Genomic DNA, 20,050 nt, shown 5'->3' with positions numbered 1-20,050 from the left:
CCAGGTCGAGCGCACGCGACCGGTCGCACGGTTTGAGCCCGCGTTCATGGTCAGATGCCGGGACGGAGGAACGACTGGAGGGGGGGAGGGGTCCAGGAGGTTGGAGGAAGGGGGAAGTAATGGAAGGGGAAAAGGGTGGGAGCGTGTACTGTGATTTGAAACGTGGGACTTCGGATGCATTGAATGATTACATGGAGCCAAAATAGACAGGCAATCGTGTGAAAACATCGAAGACGCCAAGGGGCAGGGATGACAGGCTGACTTTGTGAGAACGTTTCCAGCTAATTCTACGCAGGCCTACTCACTCTCGATCTTGAAGGTGATCCCGGTCGTGTGCGGCCCCAGGCGTATGGTCCGAGCAGTGTGCAGGCAGAGTTTCACGCTCCCGTCCTTATCGTACATCTTGAAGAACATGGTTTTCGTCAGTTTCTCGTGCCCGAAAATCATCTCCACTATATTATCGATGTAGGTGCGTCGGTCCTCGGGCGCATAAAGCGGTGCCATCAGATACGACCAAATCAGCTTGCGTTGCAAAGCCTTGTCCCACAGCTCCGTTGCCTCTTTGAGGCGAGCGGCGTGGAATTCATTGCAGGCCGCCCACATGGTGGATCTGTTGGTCACGAACATGAGCAGAGAGGCCCTGGAGGCCCGTGTGCCCTCGTTCTCCCGCTTGAAGATCTCCGTCTCCTTAAGCTGCTGCGTCCGAGCCTGGCTAGCCGCGCTCGATTGGTACTGCTGGAGCCGTTGGTACCTGGGGGCGGCAGGGGGAACGGTCCGAAAAGGGAGCGGTGAGTGAGGACACGAGCGGTCGCTGCGACAAAGGGCAGAGAAGGCGAGGAGGCTTACCGGACATGCGAAGGGGGGTCTTGAAGCATCCGCATGGGTTCCTCCAACTCGATGGCCGACACATTGAAGCGTTTCTGAACGTGCGACGCCACGCCCAGCGTCACGTCTGCTCCAGCAAGCGAGGAAAGAAATTCCCACATCTTCAAAGTTCGCAGGGCACTGTCGCGTCGAATCTTGCCCGCGATGAAGAGCCGCTCGAAAGCCTGCAGATACATCTCGGCGAAGGGCTAGAAAAGGAGGAAGGATTGAGACAAGGCAATGTGAAATGTGACCGGCAAGTAACAAAGTAGTTATGGAGGGAGCTCACTGTTCTATCGACATTGCCTGCCACTGCCCGTAATTCTCCTCGCGTGTGTGGCATACCTTAGGGCTGTGGGTCGTCAGGACATACTCCAGTATAGGCTCCTCCCTTTTCCAATTATTGGGCAGGCAACATACGGAGAGGCGGGAGCATCGGGCACAAGGAAATCCTCCGCTACCTGTTGAGTGAGATCAAGTAAAATGTATCCGAAGAAACAACAAGTGCACATATGTCAATAACCAGGTCAACCAGTTGATTCTCCAGGTAGTGCGCTGCACGATCGATCCTAAGTAGTCACGTACATTTAGTTCGAGATGCTCTACATGCATAGCATGGCCACATCGGGTCCAGTTTTGAAAGAGCGGATGGAGTAAGTTGGGAGGGGCATCGTGCCAAGTGGGAGCTGGATGATTTAGTTGTGGTAGAGGAGGAGCCAGAGGTCTTTTTCCTATTGTGGCCTCTTTTGCGGGGGACATCCTTGGATACCTGCATGGCTACAAAACACTGGGTATGAATAAAGCAATGAAATTATACAGGTTTATTCTTGAATGATCCCGAATAAGGGTCTTCGGCATCAAAGTTAGTATCATGGGTGAGAGTAGCCTTCGCATCCCACATAGACAGTGATACCGTATCGCAATATTCAACACGCATCATTACATTATGACCACATGCGAAGCTCGGAAATTGAGCGGATGAGATGAATAAAAGCCCATTCTCTAATACACACAAAGGCACGAAGCCTTTGCAACTCCCTCCAAGTTGGAAGATACGTAGGGGGACGTCAGTTAGATTGGTCCGCACGAGACTGTCGAGCTGGAACGGCAATATTCATGCAGAAGGGCGTTCAAGATAGGATGTGGGGAGACGCAACCACCGAGGAGAGAGTGTCGCAACCCGAGGCGCCGGTTATCCACCAGGAAGGCCATGCCCACGCAGGCCGCAAAAGGTCGGACTCTTGCAGTGGAGGGAGCCACGAAGGCATGCGTTCTTCCGATCGAATGGTTATCGATGGGAACTATGCGTGGTGCGTTCATGTTTATCTCTTATCGGATATACGGAGTTCCTTCCCAAAAGATCTTGACTACTCAATAAGGGTATATACGTCGGGGGCGGTGGCTCTCGTACGTCGATTTTATAATTTCAAAATCCCCTTGTCCATCCTAGAGAGACCTGCAGGTAGTTTATTTTCTTGATGGTTATTAAAACTACGTATCTCAGATATGCGAAGCCTGGTTCGTGGCGTGCTAGTCATGAAGCTGAGCTGCAGAAGATGCGAAGAGTGATATTTTCCAGGCAATTTTCGGTTGGTGGGGGGAAATGCCGTCAGATTGCGAAATATCGCTGCATACATGTATCTGTCACTCCTCTTGTCGGCAAATCTTTCATTTTTCGTACCTTGACATTTTTGGAGGCGGGACAGGGTAGTGCAAGGACTTTACCTGAGTAAACATTAGTATCTTGGTGCTGCTCCCTGAAGGTTATACCAACCTTTACAAAAGCCGAAGAACACAAAATCCCAAAGAAAACGTCTCTATATTCCACATGGATTTCGTTTTGGCTAGATTTTTTAGTCTTTAATAATCTTCCCTTCGGTCCTCTCCCATCCTTTCAAGAAAGGGGAAAACTGGTGCGAGAATCCCAGGCCGGGCACCACCAGACAAGCGTCTCATTCAACTCCAATCCTCTGAACGATCTCCTTAATCCTTCTTCTGCCCTTGAACTCTTCTGGATCTCGTCCTTTTGCCCCCAAAAACAATGCACCGCACTCCTTCTCTTAAAGCCATGACGTCAGCTCCACCAACTCTCACATCACCTTCTTCCCCATACCCCCTCCACCACCCTTTTGCCTCGTCAATGCCCCTCCAACCCCCTGAGAAAACTGCCGTGTGCGCATTTCATGAGCGCGGGCCTTCACTCCTGTCCACCATTCCCCCACGTCGAGATCCCTCTGCACCAGAGCCCGGTCCGCCACCGATTTGAAGGCCTCATAAGCCCCGAAGAAGATGGCTCCTCCCAGAGCGATGTTCACCACGCGAGGAACCAGGCCCTTGTACAGCGCGCCTATGCCCTCTTCGCGCGCCACACGCACCAGGCAATCCAAGAGCCCCGCGTACACCTGCCCGCTGTCCCGCCGCTGCGTCATGAGCCGCGTCTTAACCACGTCCAGCGGGGTCGTCAGCCCGGCCGCAATCCCCCCCGCGAGCGAGCCACAGACAGAGGACTCCCACGTCTCCAGTTTTCCGCCTTTGCGCTCCGCCCACACGTCCTTGAGTGCCTCGTAGAGAGGGAACTCGATGATGTCGAAGGGCAAGTCTCGAAGAGCAAGAGCTGACCAGCCCGCGAAGAATCCACGCGGTCCTGTGGAAGCCATGATGTTGCGCACTGCCTCACGCCATGTTCTCTCCACGCCCGCCTGCATGCGCTGCTTCACCACCTGTTTGGAAGCAGCGGAAGGAGGGGCAAGCCGGCAGCCCAGAAATGAGGTGAAAGAACGAGCAACGTTAGATTTGAGGATGATCGCCAGTCCATTAATGGCAAGCCTCGCCTAGTATTTCCCAAGCCCTTTGTCCTGCCTCGCTCCCTCTCCCCCTTTCGGGCCTTACCTCGAAAGGCACGCGCACCACGCTCTGCGTCAGGTCCCCTCCCGCCGCCGCCACCATGTTTACGAGCGGCGCGCATTTGGGGTCGGGGAAACGGGCCGACAGGCCGCGCTTGAAGCTGTCGTAGGCTCCGAAGAAGGCGGCGCACGCGGGGGCTGAGGCCACAAGACCCGGGCCCACCCCGTCATAGACGCCTCGGAGCAGGTCGAGCGAGAACTTGGTGTTGGCGCTGGCTTGCAGGCGCGTCTTGATCGTGTCCAGAGGGAAGAGGGTCAGGTCCACCGTGATACCTGCCACCGCCCCCGAGAGCAAGCCGGTCAAGAACGCCTGTCCTGCCGTTGGGATCACCTTCCCGTCCGGACCGCGCTGGCCGGGGCTCGAGCCCGTGGGCACAGGGGAGGCGGAGGAAGCACCGCCCTGGATGCGGCGAAGCTGGGTGAGAGCCTGTCAGGTGGACATACCAGGGATTGAGCTTATACAGAAATGCAACGAGGAAGAAGAGGGAACGACAATGTTTGATTCAGCATGGCGAGCCAAAAATATAGAAGACGGAGGAGGTTCTAGGAATGTGTTGTGTATGATGCAGTTCCCGACTGTGATGTTCGGGCGCTTAAGATGCTCCCAGGCAAATGAGGGGAGAAGTATAAATAATTTATGAGTATGCAGCCATTCATACAGGACATTTCAAAATGCGTGCAAGGATCTGTGATCGCAAGGAGGAGGGCAGAGAGATATGTGAAAGGGCAAAGAGCATTAATATATTGGATCTGCGTACCGTCTTCGAAACATCCTTCTTTTTGTAAGCCCTCGCACTGTCTGTGACCTTTATCACCGAGCCCGGGGAGGAGGCGGAGGCGGTGGAGGAGACGGGGAGGGCGAGGAGGCAATAGCAGGCAAGTAGCAGTTGAAGAGGTCTCCTCATGGTGATGAGGCGACAGCCTGCCCTGTGGATGGTGGAGATAGCGTACGTAGTATAAAACATTGTCTCTGGTAGCAGGGCACAGGCCTTGTTCATAACAACTCCTTTGTCCTGCTTTATACAAGGACAGTAGAAAAAGGGCAAGGCATGGCTTCAGCCAGAAGCGTCGTGTAAGTGTGGGAGGCTGGGGGCTGAGATACCACGTAGGGAGAACTCCGAGCTCCCCAAGCTACGAAATAGGCCTGTACACAGGACGTTACCCCGATACCAACAATATTTTTATCTCATGGCCATAGTGTAAAGAGCAAAATGTACGAAGGAGAGGCAATTGAGATTTTGTTTGGACGGGCGGCGGGCTTTAAAAGAGTTGTGTGGTTGTGACGAGGGAACAGCCACAGGGAGGAGGGTAGGAGGCAGCAGGCCTCAATTGTGAGCTTTACGTCCTATCTACGGCAATGCCATGATCATCTCAACAAAAAATATCCTCCTGATAGCACAAATATCTTCCATTCCGAGAAAAAAATAGCAAAAACAGGGTCTCGATCCATTCGCCAGAGTGACACAGCTTGCGGGCATACCCAATCCTTCCTTCGTCCCCTTGCTTTTGTTCTTTTCATAGCTCAAAAAGAGAGACCATCACTGTTACCAGATTTCCCGTCTAACACTTTTCCACTTGACCTTTCGGCGTCCCCCGCGCGATATAAAGGCTTCGAAAGCAGAATCGAGCATTCAAAACCTCAACATGACATGTCTTTGCAAACAAGACTTACTTACGCCAAAAAAAACAAGCCGCGAGAAGGGGGAGTAGACTAGACCTTCCGGGAGTGACGGGTACAAATGCAGAGGAAGCCACAAATTCGCGGGTCGTTGAAAAAGATGCTTTTTAGTAGCCATCGCCGCCCTGTTTGATGATCAGTGAGGTGATCGAAGAAAAAATGAGGCATCCCATCCTTTAAAACGTCAGGAACAATTTAAATCAATAACAGCCACCTCGCTTTTGCTGTAATTTCGCGAAGGCGCATTGCATCCTCGCGATATGTGTCAACCTACCCAGAGGCGTGTCCCTCCTTCTACCCCCCACGTCTAACCAGTCTACACTTGACATTCCCGTCTAAGACTTACCCCGAACATGTCCATGGCCCCTCCCAAATCTGCCTCCTCCTCCTCCTTCTCTTCCTTCTTCTTCTCCTTCTCAGCACCCGCATCGGCGGCCCCAGGCGCCGCCGCGGCCGCAGCGCCTCCTCCCCCACCTCCGCCGCCTCCAAATGTGGCAAGGAGTTTTGAGCCTTCCTCGATGAGCGTCTCAACGTCTTTGCCTTCCAGGTCCTTGAGCAAAGTGCTCAGAAGGCCTTCGTCCGCCTCCACGCCCACGGCAGACAAAGCGGTCGTCACGTCGCTGGCCGACGGATTCTCATTCCCGCCCAGTTTGAGGAGAAGATATGTTGCAAGGTGACGCATACTTGAGAAGGAGTAGTTGAGAGAAAGAGGCTTTTTTTTCTGCAAACAAATCAGAAATTACGATGGAGCAGGGCAGAACAAGATGAGAAGGATGGAAAGACGTCGCCTGCATGAACGTCCAAGCCTCTTCGCTCAAGGTAGATAAATGTTCAATATCTAACAAAGACCGCACACATAAACACGGCCGATTCCCAGACAGGACTGTGCAAAGCTCAGCCACTAAATTGCTACAGGGGGCTTTCGACCCCACTAAATCCAGTGTCCCCATCTTCCCTCACTCGTGAGCCCTCGAATTCTCCCGCCGTCCAACTTCGTACCTTGAATCAAATTAAGGACGACAAGATATTGTCGTGCGTCCAGACCCAAGCTTTTTTGGCAAAAAGCACCTGCTGTAATTCAAACACTATTGGAGTGAGATGACACGAGCGAAGGAGTGATGAACGGCAAAGCGAGCCCTGGAAGCATCCTGGAAAAATTATATGGTGCAGCACCATCTGTCCCTCCTATGACCGTCCAGAGACTACATATCAGCCCATTCTGCGTTTAGATGCCGTTGGGCCCCGCCACAAACTGGCCAAAGACCCGATTTCCACGGGAGGAAGGAGAGGCGCGGCCCGGGCTCTCAGCCATCCAGGGGACGGGCCCTCTGCGGTCATTATCCCGCGATAATGGCAACTCTACTGACCAGGACAAAAAGACACACGCGAAGGCAGCGGCATGCCGTAACTCACCACGGACTCGTGCTTGGTTGAGACTCGTTTGCTGGGACTTGCTTATTAGTTTAAATGATCTCACACGGTTTGGGGCCAGGACTGATAATCACGCGAACTTCACCGGGGATGCCATTTCCATGCTGGAGGCCCTACCCAGCCCCCCCATACTTCTTTCACGTCGGGAATGAAAGTAAGCAAATGCTTAGCTGATGGAGACCGTCGCTATCAAATATGAAGTATTTTCTTTACCCTACTCCAAATTTTGCCCGTCGCCTTCATTTCTTTTCCACCCTTCCTGCCCCATTCGCTTACTTCACCATAACCTTTTGGAGCCGTTCGCACGCCTCATCCACGTTCTCTTTGGACGCAAATGCACTCAACCGCAAAAATCCTTCCCCTCCAGGCCCAAACCCAGCACCAGGAGTTGTGACAATCTGGGCCTTCTCTAAAATCTCACTGAAGACATCCCAGCTGCTCTTTCCACCCAGGTCCACGTAGACGTAGGGGCCATTGTCCCCGCCGTACGCCTGAGAAAGGGGTCGAGAATGAGGGGTTAAGGAGGAATGAAAAAGACCGGACATGAAGAGACACTGCCAAAAATCTCCATCCGACAAATATAAGTGCTCGTCGGAGCGCCGATATCGTCTTCCCCTTCCTCTCGCTCTCTCATTTTTTCTTCCCTTTTCCGCGCTACACAACCTCCTCCCACGCACCTTGTAACCCATCGCCTCTACTGTGGCCCGAAGCTTCGCCGCATTCGCCAGGTAATAGCTGATGAGTGTCTATGAAAAAGGGGAGAGGAAGTCAGGCACCGGCACCCTGTCCCCCGCCTGTCCCCTCGCGCTTCATACGACGACACACCGCATGGGAGCCAAAGGACGCATTTAACCGTGCCTGCGGGCCAAAGACCCTCCATTTCATCCGTTGAGCCCATCCTCCCCAATCCCACCATCCAGCGCGACTATGCCCTCCCACTCGCTCCCATGGACCCCTTCAGTCTCCCAGACCATGTCCTCCTCCGATCCCATCTGCTTTATCACACTCCCCCTTCCCTCGCTCCCTCCTTCCCTCCTTCACTCCTCACCTGGATCTCCGCCAGCCCCTCCTTGTCCAGGATGGCGAGACCTCCGTCCTGCACGATGTTGGAGGCCCCGTTGAAGGTGGTGCTCATCATCCGGTTGAAGTCCGCGTGCATCTATCCCGTCCGAGGGGGGGGATGAGGAAAGAGGTGAGACAAAGAGCCACCCTATCACCCGCTCCCTGTGGGATCACGCCCTGGCACCTCCACCGCCTCATCGTCCGAGTCCCCATCTTTTTTCCCACTGCTGCACTCGGCCTTATACTAACCCCGAACGGCGCCAGTATGGTGCCTAAACGCCAAGAGTTTTCACAATCTCCTTCCTCCCCTTTCCTTTCCTCCCTCCTTCTCTCCCTCCTGTTCGCCCTCCTTTCTCACCGAACTCCCATCCCGGAATTTAAGCTGCTTCGGCACTACGGTCCAGCCCAGTCGCACGCCCGTGAAGCCTGCGTACTGTAGAGGATGAGCAGGGAAGGTAAAATAAAAAGGGGGAGGGGAAGTCGAACACAGCACTGTGAGTTCAGCTACGAACTAGGGCGTCTCGCATGCCACGAGTGAGCGTCCCATTCGTGGCTTTAAGGTGGATGGCAGACAGGAGGGAGAGAGGGAGGGAGGGAGAGAGGCATAGACCGACAGGTTGTTTACGCAAGGATTTCAACAACAGATGCCGGTGCCACAGGGGGCAATGCGGCCGATAGGGAGAGTTCCAGGGTGGAAAAGGGCAAGAGGTTCATCCTGAGAGCTCTACACCCCCACGCTCCTCAAACACCCACCGTCCCCAACGGCCCCCCCTCCTCTCTCCCCCCCCCCTCCCTCCCTCCCTCCCGCCCCACCTTGGAGAAGGAGTTGACCTCAATGGCGCACTCGAGCGCCCCCTCGATCTCGAAGATGGACTTAGGCAGGCTCGGGTCCCGGATGAAGGGCGCGTAGGCGGCGTCGAAGACGATGACGCTGCCTTGCTCCCGGGCGTAGGAGACGAGGGCTTCCAGCTGGGGCCTGGTCGCCGCCACGCCGGTCGGGTTGTTGGGGGAGCAGAAGTAGATGACGTCCGGGCGCTGGGGGAGGGCGGCCAGGTCGGGGAAGAAGTCGTTGCCGGGGTTGCAGGGCATGTAGACGATGCCTGGAGGGGGAGGGAGGTGGGGGGAGCGCGTGAGCCACGAGGAATGAAGCCCGCAAGTCAGGCCTTCTGGACGTAGTTTGTCAGAATACAAGGGTGGCCGAAGCCTCGTGAGGAGGCTCAGCCACGCGCACCCCTCCCTGGCCCCCGACACCCTACCGTCGAACTGGCGACTCTGCTCGTTGATCAGGCCCGTCTGCCCCATGATCACCGCCGTGTCCACGTACACGGGATAGGACGGGTCCTGGACAGCCGTGACCACGTTCTTGCCGAACATGACCTGCAGCCGCCCTATGTCGCACTTAGCGCCGTCTGAGACGAAGACGTCGTCAGGATCGATCCGGTTCCCATACAGCGTGCTCGCGATCTTCTCCCGCAGGTCCTTCACGCCCTGGTCGGGTCCGTACCTGAGGTGACGGAGAACAAGGCAGACAGGGAGATAAAGGGGTAAGGGCGCCGAGAATCAAGTCTTCGGGTGCTCGCGAGGTGTTGACGCGGCCCTGATACGGGGGCAGCCCCGTGACCAGTGAATGCACTTCGCACCTATCGGGCCCTAGAGTCCCTCACACACACGCTCTTCGGCCCTAAGAACGAGAGGAGCATGACCAAAAACAGGGAAACCTACCCAGAATAGCCCGGCGGGGTGCCGAGCTTGGACGCCCCGTGCACGAGGCCGGAGAGGATGTGGGGAGGGATAGGCTGAGTGGTGTCGCCGATGCCCAGAGAGATAATTTTCGCTTCAGGGTTGGCCTCAAGGAATGCACTTCGTCGGCGGGCAATTTCCGGGAAGAGATAACTAGGTGTGGGAGAAAGAAAAAAAAGGCGCGAGGGGAAGGGTTCGGAGGAGGGGATGAGGGAGGTTGCAAGGAGGCAGACGCGATGTGAGCGGTACAAAGGAACGAACAGACAGGGCTGGTAAACCATGTCGGTTAGCTTAAGATCTATCAATAGGATTGATGCTTGTTGCGGTGACGAAAAGGATTATGGGACGAAAACTGTCTAACGAGCGTGAGTCACCCGATCGATCTTGAAGCGGACATGGACGGATGCCAACTAAGGGCCCTTCCGTCAGACCAAGGCACCTGTACGTACCCGCCCATCAATTTGCCGAAATTGGGATTGCGTTCAACTCCTGACATCTGCAATACCCGGTCGCGGACGCCGCATCTCGAGCGCACAGGCCGGGGGGGCGGGGTCAGGAAAGCCAGGGAGGAGGTGGCGCAGAGGGCGACCGCCAGGAGGGCTACTTGTCGCATCATTTGTCGAGTGGGACGAGATCTCCGGTCTATGTCAAAAACCAGGTATGGAGGCGGCTGAGTTATGGTGGACGCCTGAGCCGGCATAGTGTGGCTTTGAACAGAGATAACGTGGGGGCGTGGATAGGTTGAGGGGGTGGGTGGCGGCGGCTGCCTGGCTGAGCGAGTCTTCGACGCGGCACTTGGCTTTAAGGCGAGACGGACACAATGAACGATTGAGGAGAAGCGTCCTTTAACAACGGCATTCCATCTCTGATTCATGTACACCCAACGTAGTACAGGGCCCACGATAGGAAGTTGGTGGCTCTCGCGCCCTAGGACGTGGCTGCTTTTCGTTGCTTAAACTAAAATCACTCTCACAACCAGAGCGTCAACCATGGTCCGCTTCGCTCCTGCAGCGTGCCGCGCACCCTGGCATAATCACAATGCAGCCCGGCATCTTTATAACCGTCTTCTGTCGTCCTCTCCATCATTGCAGTACGTTGGCACGTTTTTGGGTCCCGTCTGCTCTTGCGTATACCCCTTTTGTGCCGGAACGGGGAAGAAACAGAACCTTCTCATAATTCCATGTTCAACTGACGCCATCCTACAGGCGCGAGGCAGGACCTAGGCCGCATCTCCGCAAACGCCAAACAACCCTCTCGTCGATTCAATTGCCTCGCTTTTACCTCTCTTCCCGCTTCTCGTCCGCCTCCAGTATCCCTCCACCCAACCCCCACCCTCCTCCTGCCTCATTTCCTAACTTGTTCTCAACCGCTGCGGCCGTTCTTGGGACTCTGACGGCTGTTGATCTGCTCGGAAATGATGGCCGTATTACCATCCCGACGCTCTACTGGCTCATGGACCATCCAGGCATGGTACTGTTGCGCTCGCTCGATCCTGAGACCGCCCACGACTGGGCGATATGGGCCCTCAGCAAAGAATTGGTACCTGCCAACCACACCGGCCAGGAAGATCGAAGCCCACCCTCGCTGGAGGTCTCCCTGTGGGACGATGCGTGCGTATTTCCGAATCCGGTGGGCGTGGCGGCAGGCTTCGACAAGCACGCGCAGGCTGTGAAGGGGCTGCTGGGGCTGGGCTTGGGATTTGTCGAGGTAGGAAGCGTGACCCCAAGGCCTCAAGACGGGAACCCCAAGCCACGGATGTTTCGTTTGGAAGAGGATCGGGCCGTGATCAACCGGTACGGGTTCAACTCGCACGGCGTGGCCGCGGTCAAGCGGCGGCTGCAGGACTACTGGGAAGGGCGGCTCCGGGCCGACGAGGAGGGCAGGGAGAAGACTGACGAGGGGAGGAGGGGCCTCGTGGGTGTGAACGTGGGCAAGAACAAGACAACCGAAAGGGCGGAGGAGGACTACGTTCTTGGAGTGCGAGAGCTGGCTCCGTACGCGGACTACCTGGTGGTCAACGTCTCGAGCCCCAACACCCCGGGGCTGCGATCCCTGCAACGGAAGGGCGCCTTCCAGTCTCTGATCCAAGCCGTGCAACGGGAGCTGAAGGGTCCAAGCGGCCACGCGAGAGGATTCGCGACGAATGTGCGCGGTCGGCGGGTGCCTCTGCTCATCAAGGTGGCTCCGGATTTGACGGAGGAGGAGAAGAAGGACATCGCTGCCGTGGCCCTCGAGACTGGCATCGACGGCTTGATTGTCAGCAACACAACGGTCACTCGGCCACCAATCCTCCGCTCGCGGCACGCGGGAGAAACAGGCGGGTTGAGCGGCTCGCCACTCAAGGAGCTGGCGACACAGACCGTCCACGACTTTTACCGTCTGACGGGATACGGTCAATTGCCGATCATTGGGGTGGGAGGCATCGGCTCGGGACAGGATGCCTACGATAAAATACAGGCGGGGGCGTCGCTGGTGCAAGTACGAAAGATCCTGGATAAAGGGGAGGGAGCAGCGGGCAATGCGCGCGAAGCCTCTGTCTTGCGCCGTGTGATACCAGCTTTCAGTGTTTGACATCCCTCTCTATCCCTTTCGTTCGCTTCTAATTCATGGCCGCACAGGTCTACAGTATGCTTGTCTACGAAGGGCCTGGGGCGGTCAAACGCATCAATCGCGAGCTAGCTACCTTGTTAGAGAGGGACGGCTACACAAGGATCAGTGATGCCGTAGGGGCGGCGCATCGAAGGAGGCAAGAGGAGCCGCATATCTTAACCGTTGATCTGGTTGAGAAGGGGACCGAAAGGGTTGGGAAGAAAGACACGGGAAGGGGACTTTGGTGGGGTTGGTGGCGACAATCCTAAACAGAATGCGAAGCAGTTGCTGGCACAATATGCACTGTGCGATCCCAGCTTACAAGCGAATTGCAGGGTTGACAAACAACCAGATTGATTGGGAGTCTTTCTCTTATGTACTGATGTTTCATCGCATTTAAAGGCTACATGATTTGCATTTTTCCTCGTATTATGAGCGTGCAGTCGTGGAGCGCAGTGATTTGATTCTTTTTTCCATTTCCTCGGCATATTTTATATCTTGTTTTTATTACGATCTTGCAAGAGCTTTATTGGCTCTATTTGCCGTCCCATGCTGTGTAGGGACAAGGCCAGGGATGTTCCGCAAAGTAACATCGGTCCTCCGGATCGTCTAGTCCCTGTACAGACCAGCAGAGATAGGAGCAGCCGTGGCAAGCGGAGGGGGAGGAGTCGAGGGTGACGACTTGGTCCACTCGATTCCATTCCTGCGTGTTGGGCATGTCTGTCGAGTAGAAGGCCACGATGCCGCCCGTCGCCTCGTATTTGATCGCCGCATTCATGTCCGGATTCTGTGTTCCTGGACAACCTCGCACGGGCCAACAAAGACTCAAAGCCTGAGGAATGATGTCGCCGATGCCAAAGGGGACGGGGGCAGACGTGACCAGCCCGTTCCCAATGTACATGAAACTGCGGGCACGAAGATTGAGCAAGGCGTTGAATTGCTCTACGAATCCGGTGTCTCCTGCGGGCGGTGCGCCAAAGTTCCAGACCTCTACCGCCAGGTCGGGTCGACGGAGGGCTAGGATGGGGCTTACGAGTTGTATGTAAGCTGCGCCGAGGGAGTGACCAGCGAAGGAGAGTAAGTCGACAGTGGGGTGAGCATCGAGTCCCATTTCTATCTGCTGGGTCAGCGTCAGGGCCTCCGAGAAGAAGCCTTTATGCAAGCGTCCATTCAAACCGGAGGATGTGACGCCAGGGTCGGATGGATTTGCGTACTCGAAAGTCTCGTCCTGCACGAGGTTTGTCTTAAAAATGGTACCTCGCATAACTACCACTATGTGCGTGCCCTTTACGAAGCTCTGGCCAATGGGTGGATCTTTTGTTCCGTTGCTAGATGTAAAGATCAAACGTTGCGAATGATAACCCCGGGGGACGTACGGTGGGGGGTTGGCTGTGGCGGTCCCTGCCTGGACGCAGCGCTTGACGTATGTATAGAGGTTCAGGATGTTTCGGTAGTACCAATATGCGGTCTGGCGCTCCTTCTCGATAAGTGCCTGGTCTTCTATTTGGAAAGGAAGTGGGTGCCCGATGTCGGCCATGCGTACAGGCAGCGAGCTTTCATCGTCTTGCGCAGGTTCCTTCTCTGTCTCGTACATATTCTTGACGGTGGTAAAACCTCGAAGGATAGAGTCGTAATTCATATCTGCGCCTCTCTCAAGTATGCGCACCAGAGGGCAATACCCTGGGGCATCAATAATAGGCTCTGCGAATCCACAAGAAGGGAATAGCTTGTGTCTGCTGGGAGATCGATCTTGCACCCTTCGTGGATCAAGGACGATTTGTACGAGAGGGAAGAATGAGATACTCTCACCACCCAATGGTACGCCAAGAAGCCTGTTTTCTAGTCCTGGTCCAGCGACGCTCGAAATATGAAGAACATGTGGGGAATCTGAAAATTTTCGTTCTTTGCTGTGAGTGACGATAAAGCTATTGTTGATACGCGGAGTAGCAGTGTCATTAGTTCGCAGGAGTTGTCGCGATCTAACGAATTGCACTAGACCGATGAATTTTAGAAGCACCACTTTCCATCTCCGATAATCATGCTGCAAGAACATCCCTGTTGCGTAAGCGTAAGATAAAAAACCATTAATTACTTCACACCAGAGCTGGTGCTAAAAGAGACGCAAGAGGAAACATTGCCTAGAACTTGAAGACCCAGCATTACCTTAAACTTAGACCAAAGATAGACACAAGATTTGTACACTTAAAAGACTAAATGAATTAGCTATGTGATATTTTGTTGGCAACACATCCTCAGAGCCTGTTAAAAAGAAATATCATCCAGGACACAAATGTAAGGATTGACCCTGCGACCCAAGAAGTCGGAACAGAATACATCAAAGAGTAAACATATTGCCACATCCTGCGCACAGGCTGAGAAAAGTAGATATATAGGTTTGAACCTGCTCTATTGAGACGTGCTATATCAATCAGAGCTGAGTTGGGTAATCTCTAGGGCTCGCATGTCTCTATACACGCAATGGCTGGCGGGCTCGGACCAAGCGGGTTCAGACAAGGTCGGAGTAAATCAATTGACGCTACCGCAAAATTAAATTTTTGCAGAAGTAGACCGCTTTCACCTTACCTTTTCGATGTATACTAAGGTGGAATGAATTATCTTCTGTTTCATGTCGTAATGTTTGGAAATGCGAGGAGGCTGTACTAGCGAAGGAGTGCCAGGGACCCTGGCCCATCTTGCACTTCAAGTACCCTGCCAGGATGGTCAGCGAAGCAATCCGTCAAAGGCCTTCCAGTACCCGGCGACCGAGGTATCTGAAACTTCATTCACCATGGCGATCACAGCACTTATGGCTCATTCCATTTCACTTGTCTTCGTTAAAAAGGACGGACGAAATATTTGTGTACACGCGGAACATTTCGGCTGGTCAATCTCGATCCTGAAAAGGGACCTTAAAACGGAGACGTGTCAAGACCATCAGCAACAGCAACAGCAGCAAGTTAAGCAGACGGGAAACATGAAGCACAAGTTTAGATTTAGCGGCTCAGTCTCGCTGCCTCCCTCGTGGTTACCAGTGCTAGGGATCTTCCTCTCTTTGCGGGCTTCTGCCTTTCAATCTGTGTATCTTCGCAAAAACATCGTGTCGCAGCAAACGAGCGCACTGCATATGTACACCACTTTCTACCGCTCACCTTGTCCGCACGAGGACCTACCTCACTCTAGAAAATCTCTTGTACGGCTGTGGCAAATTCGATCCGATCAGCAGCACACGGAGGATTACTTCCGATTTATTGAAGGAAAAGAGGTATGGTATGAGTGGAGGAGAGAGCAGTATCGAGTTAAAGAACAACAACCAATGCAATTGAGAAATCAAATGTATGATAATTTGTATCGTGGACATCTTTACATAAAGTTTTCAGAAATTCTCAAAGTAGTGCGAAAAGAATTCGGTGAATAACTTGCGATGGCGTCATTCCACCCCACCATATAATATTCCGCCGCGTCTTCTAATAATTTTCTATTTGTCCTTGCACATAAATTTTTACCCAGGAGCCTGATAAGTGTGACCAAGCCAGCGTGATTATTGGAAAGGGTAAACTTGGGCAAGCGCTGGTTCAGTGGGGGGGTGTGGGACAAGACGATCTGCTTCTCGGGCGTGACGACTGTATACCCACCGTCTTGACTGTCTCTAATGGCTGTACCTTGAATATGTTTCCTATCTATGTATGTGTACCAGAGTGGGAGGTGGAAAGTGTGATCCTTGGTTGTCCCAAGGAGAAGCGGAACGACTTGGTGTTCATGCAGTCGGCGTGCCTGGAAACTCTCTTGAAGAGGTACGGGTTGGCGAATAAGAAGACTACACAGTGCCTCCCTTACTTCTCGATCTCTCCCTTTGGTCTGCCCGTCGAAGGGCGCGTACAATACGACGTTAGCAAGACAGATGGTGAGCCGAAGTTTGCCGGACAGACGGTTGTGTGCGGGACTTGGCGTGGGGCCGTCGCCGAACGTCTTAGGAAGCAGGACCTGCATGTCGAGGTCATGGATTACACGTACTGGCGGAAGCATATGCTCGAGCGGCTTCTCTTTGATAGCTTATTCGGCTTATTGGCATGCGTTCACGCAGATTCGGGTGAGAAGACGTATGGAGAGCTCGCCCAAAACCACTGGGAGGAGATCGACGACATGGTTTGGGAGCTTTCTCGGGCCATCGCCAACATTATGGCAGTTGTACTTCTGACTCATGTCGAGCGACGCGTGCGCGGCTTGGCAGAGGGTCCCCATTGGCGAGATAGAAAACCACAAATGCCCACGTGTAGGGAATACCCTTTCCGGAACGGCATGCTGCGCTCATTGAGCCGCTCCTTTACCTCCCGAGGCTTTCCGTCCCCAATGCCAACCCACGATGAGTACCTCGATTTCGTCCGAGAGCGGAAGCTTGTGAGCTATGACGTAGATCAGGATATCTAAGTCAGACGTCCCGAAGGGTAATAGGGAATGTAAATTTAATCATGAATAATGACTCAGCGAGGATGCATTTAGACTTTCACGCTCTTGATCTGGCATGAGGGTCTATCTTCATATTGCTTTTTTTCAGGTCAGTTTCTCGTTCTCATCTCCTCATTAAACATACGTTCAATACGCATCCCTAGCTTCAGTGCGCCATGTAGAGAGAAATTCTCATTTCCGACCTTGCGAGAATTACAAATTTTCTACCCTTCTTTCTTCCTTTAATAGTAAAGCAGGGTGTGTCATATGAATCCTCCACGCTCTTTAGAAGGTCCTGCGGAAAAAAGTGCCTTTCCTTTCCAACCCTACCTTTCCTTCACACACGACATAGATGTAGACTTGATCTGTACTATCCACCTGCACGTCTCCCGTCTGGTTCCAAAACATCCCTCTCTCCTTGTTCTTAAAACTCAATACCATACCCTTCGCGCTTAGAGGGTTCACGAGTAAGCGTGCGCGTTAAGTAAGCTGTGGTCAATTTAGGTCTTCGCTACAGAGTTCAATATAATTTAATAATGTATGTCGATACATAGAGCGAATGCCTGTTATGAGCCCTCCGTGTGCCAGTTTCTTTATCACCAGAACTTACAGCAGAAACACTGAGTCAGACAGTGAAGTTTTAAAAAATGTAGTAGAAGGTAGGGCGTGGAAGAGCACGCGACTTGTGAATCTCGAAGCTGCTTGCCTCAGCTCTACCACACCATGTGAGGAAACGAGACCCCCACTTTATAATTCTCCATTTCTCCTAGCCATTCCAGGGCGGTATCCGTCAGTACGATACTCTTTTCACTGCATTTCAAGGAAGTCAGGTGCGCAATTTACACGCCATACTTGGGTATTTGTTCGCGCTCAGCCTGCTATGGATTTACCTGCAATTAATGCTTAGTCAACGTATACTCGGCATGATTATCACTTGCTGGTCTACCACGGTTGTCAGATGGCGTAAGAGTCCTTCAAAAAGGTATCCGATCCGGGCTCAGGGCAATCGGAGGTGATTCTGCTTCTCCGCTTACTGTTAAGTGCGGTCACTATGCCACGTCTGTCATGCGATACAGATCTAATTGTCGTCTTCCCATTTCCCTTTTCCATCTGTCGATCACTGTAATCTTCACTGTTCCCTGCGGGTGTATTCCTCTCTTTCCTGTCTGATTGCGCCCCTGTAGAGCTTTTTTCTATAGCACGTGGATGAACGAAACGTTCTATCTTTTGAGCCTTTTTCAACTTAATACTACTTATGAAACTAGCTCTTGTGAGCCTCAGATGCCGTCTCACTCAAAGTGATAGCGGATGTTAAATGTTCCCCGGGCCAATTCGCTATATATCCAGGACAGCACAAACTGCAGCCTCTTCCATGTCATTTCGCTACCTTCCACGCGATTCCTCTCTCCTACCGCTACCAGATTATGCCTCAATGTGAATTATCTGGTAGGATCAGGATTAGGGTAAGTACACTTTTATTCCCCTTGCAGATGTTGTTCATCTCTTTCCACCCGTCACGACAGCGAGCTCCTTCCGAAACCACGGGAAGACCTGCCATGCCTTGCGAGCTTTCTTCTCCGCAGCCGTGCCAGACACTACGGCCAAAGACGGGGCGCCTCCATCATCCTCGTGGGCGAGGCCCGCTGTGCGGACGTCAGGAAGGCTGTAGTGCACAGAGAGGTAGTCGACGAAGCGGTCGTGAGCCTCTACCGTCTCGTTCTGCAGGATGGGGCCCACAGCCCCGGCCACGAACTCGGCCTATAGCTCCTTTCCCACAACGCGCTTCGACGAGTCCCAATAAAATAGGTCATGGAACGCCGCCAGGAGGGCCACCTTTCTTGGCTGGGAATGTCTGCTTTCTCCTTGCTCCAGATTAAAACGGCTTGGAGGACACTGAAGGTGCAGGATCTCAGCTCCGATTCTGACCACGCCATCTCACAGGCCCTTCCCTCCGCCCCCACATCAGCGAAGACGCTGGCGGGTCTACATTCAAGGCCGGAAGAAGAACGCACGGAAACCCGTGAGTGCCTCCTTGAGGGCCTTCAACGGCGCACCGTATCCGACCGCGCTGTTGACATTTCCAATGAAGGGCAAGGGGCTTGTCTCCGGGTGGCGTACCGAGATGTCTCCTCTGACGAATGGACGACGGAGGAAGTCAGCGCTAGGCGACCCGGAGTGGGACGTCTAAAATGGAGTAGGTGACCGGTCGGCGAGACCTGTCCCGACATTCGTCGAACCTTCCACCTTCAAGCCAACACAGATTCGCCCAATATCAGCTCTTCGAGATGTTTCCCGCGATTCCCCTGAAATGGGGTAATGACACCAAGGGGCATGCCTCCGAGAGGCGTACCGCACATCAGCCACACGAGCTTCACTACCGGGTCGCTCGTGACGTTAAATAATCCGCCTACGTCAAACTAAGTCTACATGGTGTAACCGCTCATGCACATGGGTCATTATTGGCAGGACAATGGCAATCGCCCAGCCATTGTCCCGATCCCTTCTATGCACCGCGTCCCCGCTCGCACAGTAGTAGCAAGATATGGAAATTGAGCCAGCGCACTTCATCACTTTTTGTTCTCCTCGACTTCCATCCCACTATTGAGATCACCCAAGTGATGCTGGGCTAGGTCCTGGCAGTCTCCCAGCCGCTCACTTCCACACTTCCCCCGGTACCACTCCCCAATCAGCCGCTGCACCTGTGCTGTGCTCAAGACCCGTACGCGGAAGCCGGAGCCACCGTCATTCGGCCGGTCCTCCTGTATATGTGCCCTGATTGCTTGAGCAGAGCAATCTCCCGTGGCGAAGTGGGAGTGATGCCACTTGAGAACACGGGGCTCCACGTGGCGTCGGAGGTCCAGGTCGACGCACTTTTTGTTATACAGTCTAGAGAAGACTCGCTTCAGATATTCACGCTCTTTCTCCGCCAGTCTGACGATCACGGTGTCCTTGTTGGGGGTGGTGGCGGTGGTCTGTCCAAAAGAAATGTTCATGTATTGAGGGACACGAAGTTGGCCGGTGGTGTCGGCTCTTCTTTCCTCTCCTCCCCTGGATGACATGATTCTACGGTGCAATGTCCCGAGGGCTTAGTTTTTGGCCCACGCCGGACAGCTTGCACACGAGCCCCCTGCGGCTTTTGGTGTTGCTGGTGAAGGTAGCCACCATTGTGTCGTCCAACGCCTTCTGCAACGCCAGACTAAGGGAGGCATCTACCGCCACCACGCCATTGTGAGGGAAGACGTGACCCTGCTGGAGCGCCCGATGGAGGCCTGGGTATAGGAGATGAAACTCCAAGTGACATTTCCTTTGCATGCGGGGTAGAGACGACCTAGGTGGGAAA

General features: G+C 53.8%; 7 protein-coding genes across 7 annotated transcripts; 3 read left to right on the top strand and 4 right to left on the bottom strand.

The window, feature by feature from the left end:
- Positions 1 to 297: 297 nt before the first annotated feature.
- Positions 298 to 1,650, bottom strand: NGA_0115601 (uncharacterized protein; the record flags this gene model as incomplete). Its single annotated transcript, XM_005855353.1, has 4 exons — positions 1,450 to 1,650; positions 1,210 to 1,325; positions 847 to 1,073; positions 298 to 751 (listed from the first exon to the last, which is right to left on the bottom strand). The coding sequence occupies exons 1-4, from the start codon at positions 1,637 to 1,639 to the stop codon at positions 298 to 300; spliced, it is 987 nt and encodes a 328-aa protein (XP_005855415.1). The 5' UTR covers positions 1,640 to 1,650.
- Positions 1,651 to 2,680: 1,030 nt separating this feature from the next.
- On the bottom strand, positions 2,681 to 6,500 carry NGA_0115501 (s-adenosylmethionine mitochondrial carrier protein). The gene is made up of 4 exons (XM_005855352.1): positions 6,445 to 6,500; positions 5,792 to 6,166; positions 3,754 to 4,194; positions 2,681 to 3,584 (listed from the first exon to the last, which is right to left on the bottom strand). Exons 2-4 carry the CDS (start codon positions 6,125 to 6,127, stop codon positions 2,955 to 2,957), a joined length of 1,407 nt encoding a protein of 468 aa, XP_005855414.1. The 5' UTR covers positions 6,128 to 6,166; positions 6,445 to 6,500; the 3' UTR covers positions 2,681 to 2,954.
- A 563-nt stretch (positions 6,501 to 7,063) lies between these two features.
- NGA_0115010 (LL-diaminopimelate aminotransferase) lies at positions 7,064 to 10,324 on the bottom strand. The gene is made up of 8 exons (XM_005855347.1): positions 10,128 to 10,324; positions 9,661 to 9,831; positions 9,195 to 9,442; positions 8,752 to 9,038; positions 8,297 to 8,371; positions 7,925 to 8,035; positions 7,554 to 7,622; positions 7,064 to 7,367 (listed from the first exon to the last, which is right to left on the bottom strand). The coding sequence occupies exons 1-8, from the start codon at positions 10,292 to 10,294 to the stop codon at positions 7,149 to 7,151; spliced, it is 1,347 nt and encodes a 448-aa protein (XP_005855409.1). The 5' UTR covers positions 10,295 to 10,324; the 3' UTR covers positions 7,064 to 7,148.
- Positions 10,325 to 10,568: 244 nt separating this feature from the next.
- On the top strand, positions 10,569 to 12,631 carry DHODH (dihydroorotate dehydrogenase). Its single transcript, XM_005855355.1, has 3 exons — positions 10,569 to 10,768; positions 10,884 to 12,225; positions 12,297 to 12,631. The coding sequence occupies exons 1-3, from the start codon at positions 10,668 to 10,670 to the stop codon at positions 12,534 to 12,536; spliced, it is 1,683 nt and encodes a 560-aa protein (XP_005855417.1). The 5' UTR covers positions 10,569 to 10,667; the 3' UTR covers positions 12,537 to 12,631.
- Positions 12,632 to 12,802: 171 nt separating this feature from the next.
- On the bottom strand, positions 12,803 to 13,906 carry NGA_0115401 (class 3; the record flags this gene model as incomplete). Its single annotated transcript, XM_005855351.1, has 1 exon — positions 12,803 to 13,906. The coding sequence occupies one exon, from the start codon at positions 13,904 to 13,906 to the stop codon at positions 12,803 to 12,805; it is 1,104 nt and encodes a 367-aa protein (XP_005855413.1).
- Positions 13,907 to 15,055: 1,149 nt separating this feature from the next.
- NGA_0116201 (uncharacterized protein) lies at positions 15,056 to 15,907 on the top strand (the record flags this gene model as incomplete). The annotated part of the gene is made up of 3 exons (XM_005855359.1): positions 15,056 to 15,529; positions 15,775 to 15,785; positions 15,844 to 15,907. 3 exons carry the CDS (start codon positions 15,056 to 15,058, stop codon positions 15,905 to 15,907), a joined length of 549 nt encoding a protein of 182 aa, XP_005855421.1.
- Positions 15,908 to 16,023: 116 nt separating this feature from the next.
- Positions 16,024 to 16,692, top strand: NGA_0116101 (uncharacterized protein; the record flags this gene model as incomplete). Its single annotated transcript, XM_005855358.1, has 1 exon — positions 16,024 to 16,692. The coding sequence occupies one exon, from the start codon at positions 16,024 to 16,026 to the stop codon at positions 16,690 to 16,692; it is 669 nt and encodes a 222-aa protein (XP_005855420.1).
- Positions 16,693 to 20,050: the final 3,358 nt, after the last annotated feature.

The sequence above is a fragment of the Nannochloropsis gaditana genome (assembly GCF_000240725.1).
Source record: "Nannochloropsis gaditana CCMP526 unplaced genomic scaffold scaffold217, whole genome shotgun sequence".
Lineage (NCBI taxonomy): Eukaryota > Eustigmatophyceae > Eustigmatales > Monodopsidaceae > Microchloropsis > Microchloropsis gaditana.
This window is presented reverse-complemented; position numbering and strand designations above follow the sequence as displayed.

What these genes read in the sequence shown, in the direction of transcription:
- NGA_0115501 (XM_005855352.1), bottom strand. Translation starts at nt 6,127, where the DNA reads ATGCGTCACCTTGCAACATATCTTCTCCTCAAACTGGGCGGGAATGAG. An exon ending in GGGCCATGGACATGTTCGGG is followed by an intron (nt 4,195 to 5,791) that starts GTAAGTCTTAGA and finishes TCCACCTGACAG; the next exon opens with GCTCTCACCCAGCTTCGCCG. An exon ending in TGGTGCGCGTGCCTTTCGAG is followed by an intron (nt 3,585 to 3,753) that starts GTAAGGCCCGAA and finishes GCTTCCAAACAG; the next exon opens with GTGGTGAAGCAGCGCATGCA.
- NGA_0115010 (XM_005855347.1), bottom strand. Translation starts at nt 10,294, where the DNA reads ATGATGCGACAAGTAGCCCTCCTGGCGGTCGCCCTCTGCGCCACCTCC. An exon ending in TTCGGCAAATTGATGGGCGG is followed by an intron (nt 9,832 to 10,127) that starts GTACGTACAGGT and finishes TCCCACACCTAG; the next exon opens with TTATCTCTTCCCGGAAATTG. An exon ending in AGGGGCTGGCGGAGATCCAG is followed by an intron (nt 7,623 to 7,924) that starts GTGAGGAGTGAA and finishes CCTTTTTCATAG; the next exon opens with ACACTCATCAGCTATTACCT.
- DHODH (XM_005855355.1), top strand. Translation starts at nt 10,668, where the DNA reads ATGGTCCGCTTCGCTCCTGCAGCGTGCCGCGCACCCTGGCATAATCAC. An exon ending in TCGTCCTCTCCATCATTGCA is followed by an intron (nt 10,769 to 10,883) that starts GTACGTTGGCAC and finishes GCCATCCTACAG; the next exon opens with GCGCGAGGCAGGACCTAGGC. An exon ending in AAGCCTCTGTCTTGCGCCGT is followed by an intron (nt 12,226 to 12,296) that starts GTGATACCAGCT and finishes ATGGCCGCACAG; the next exon opens with GTCTACAGTATGCTTGTCTA.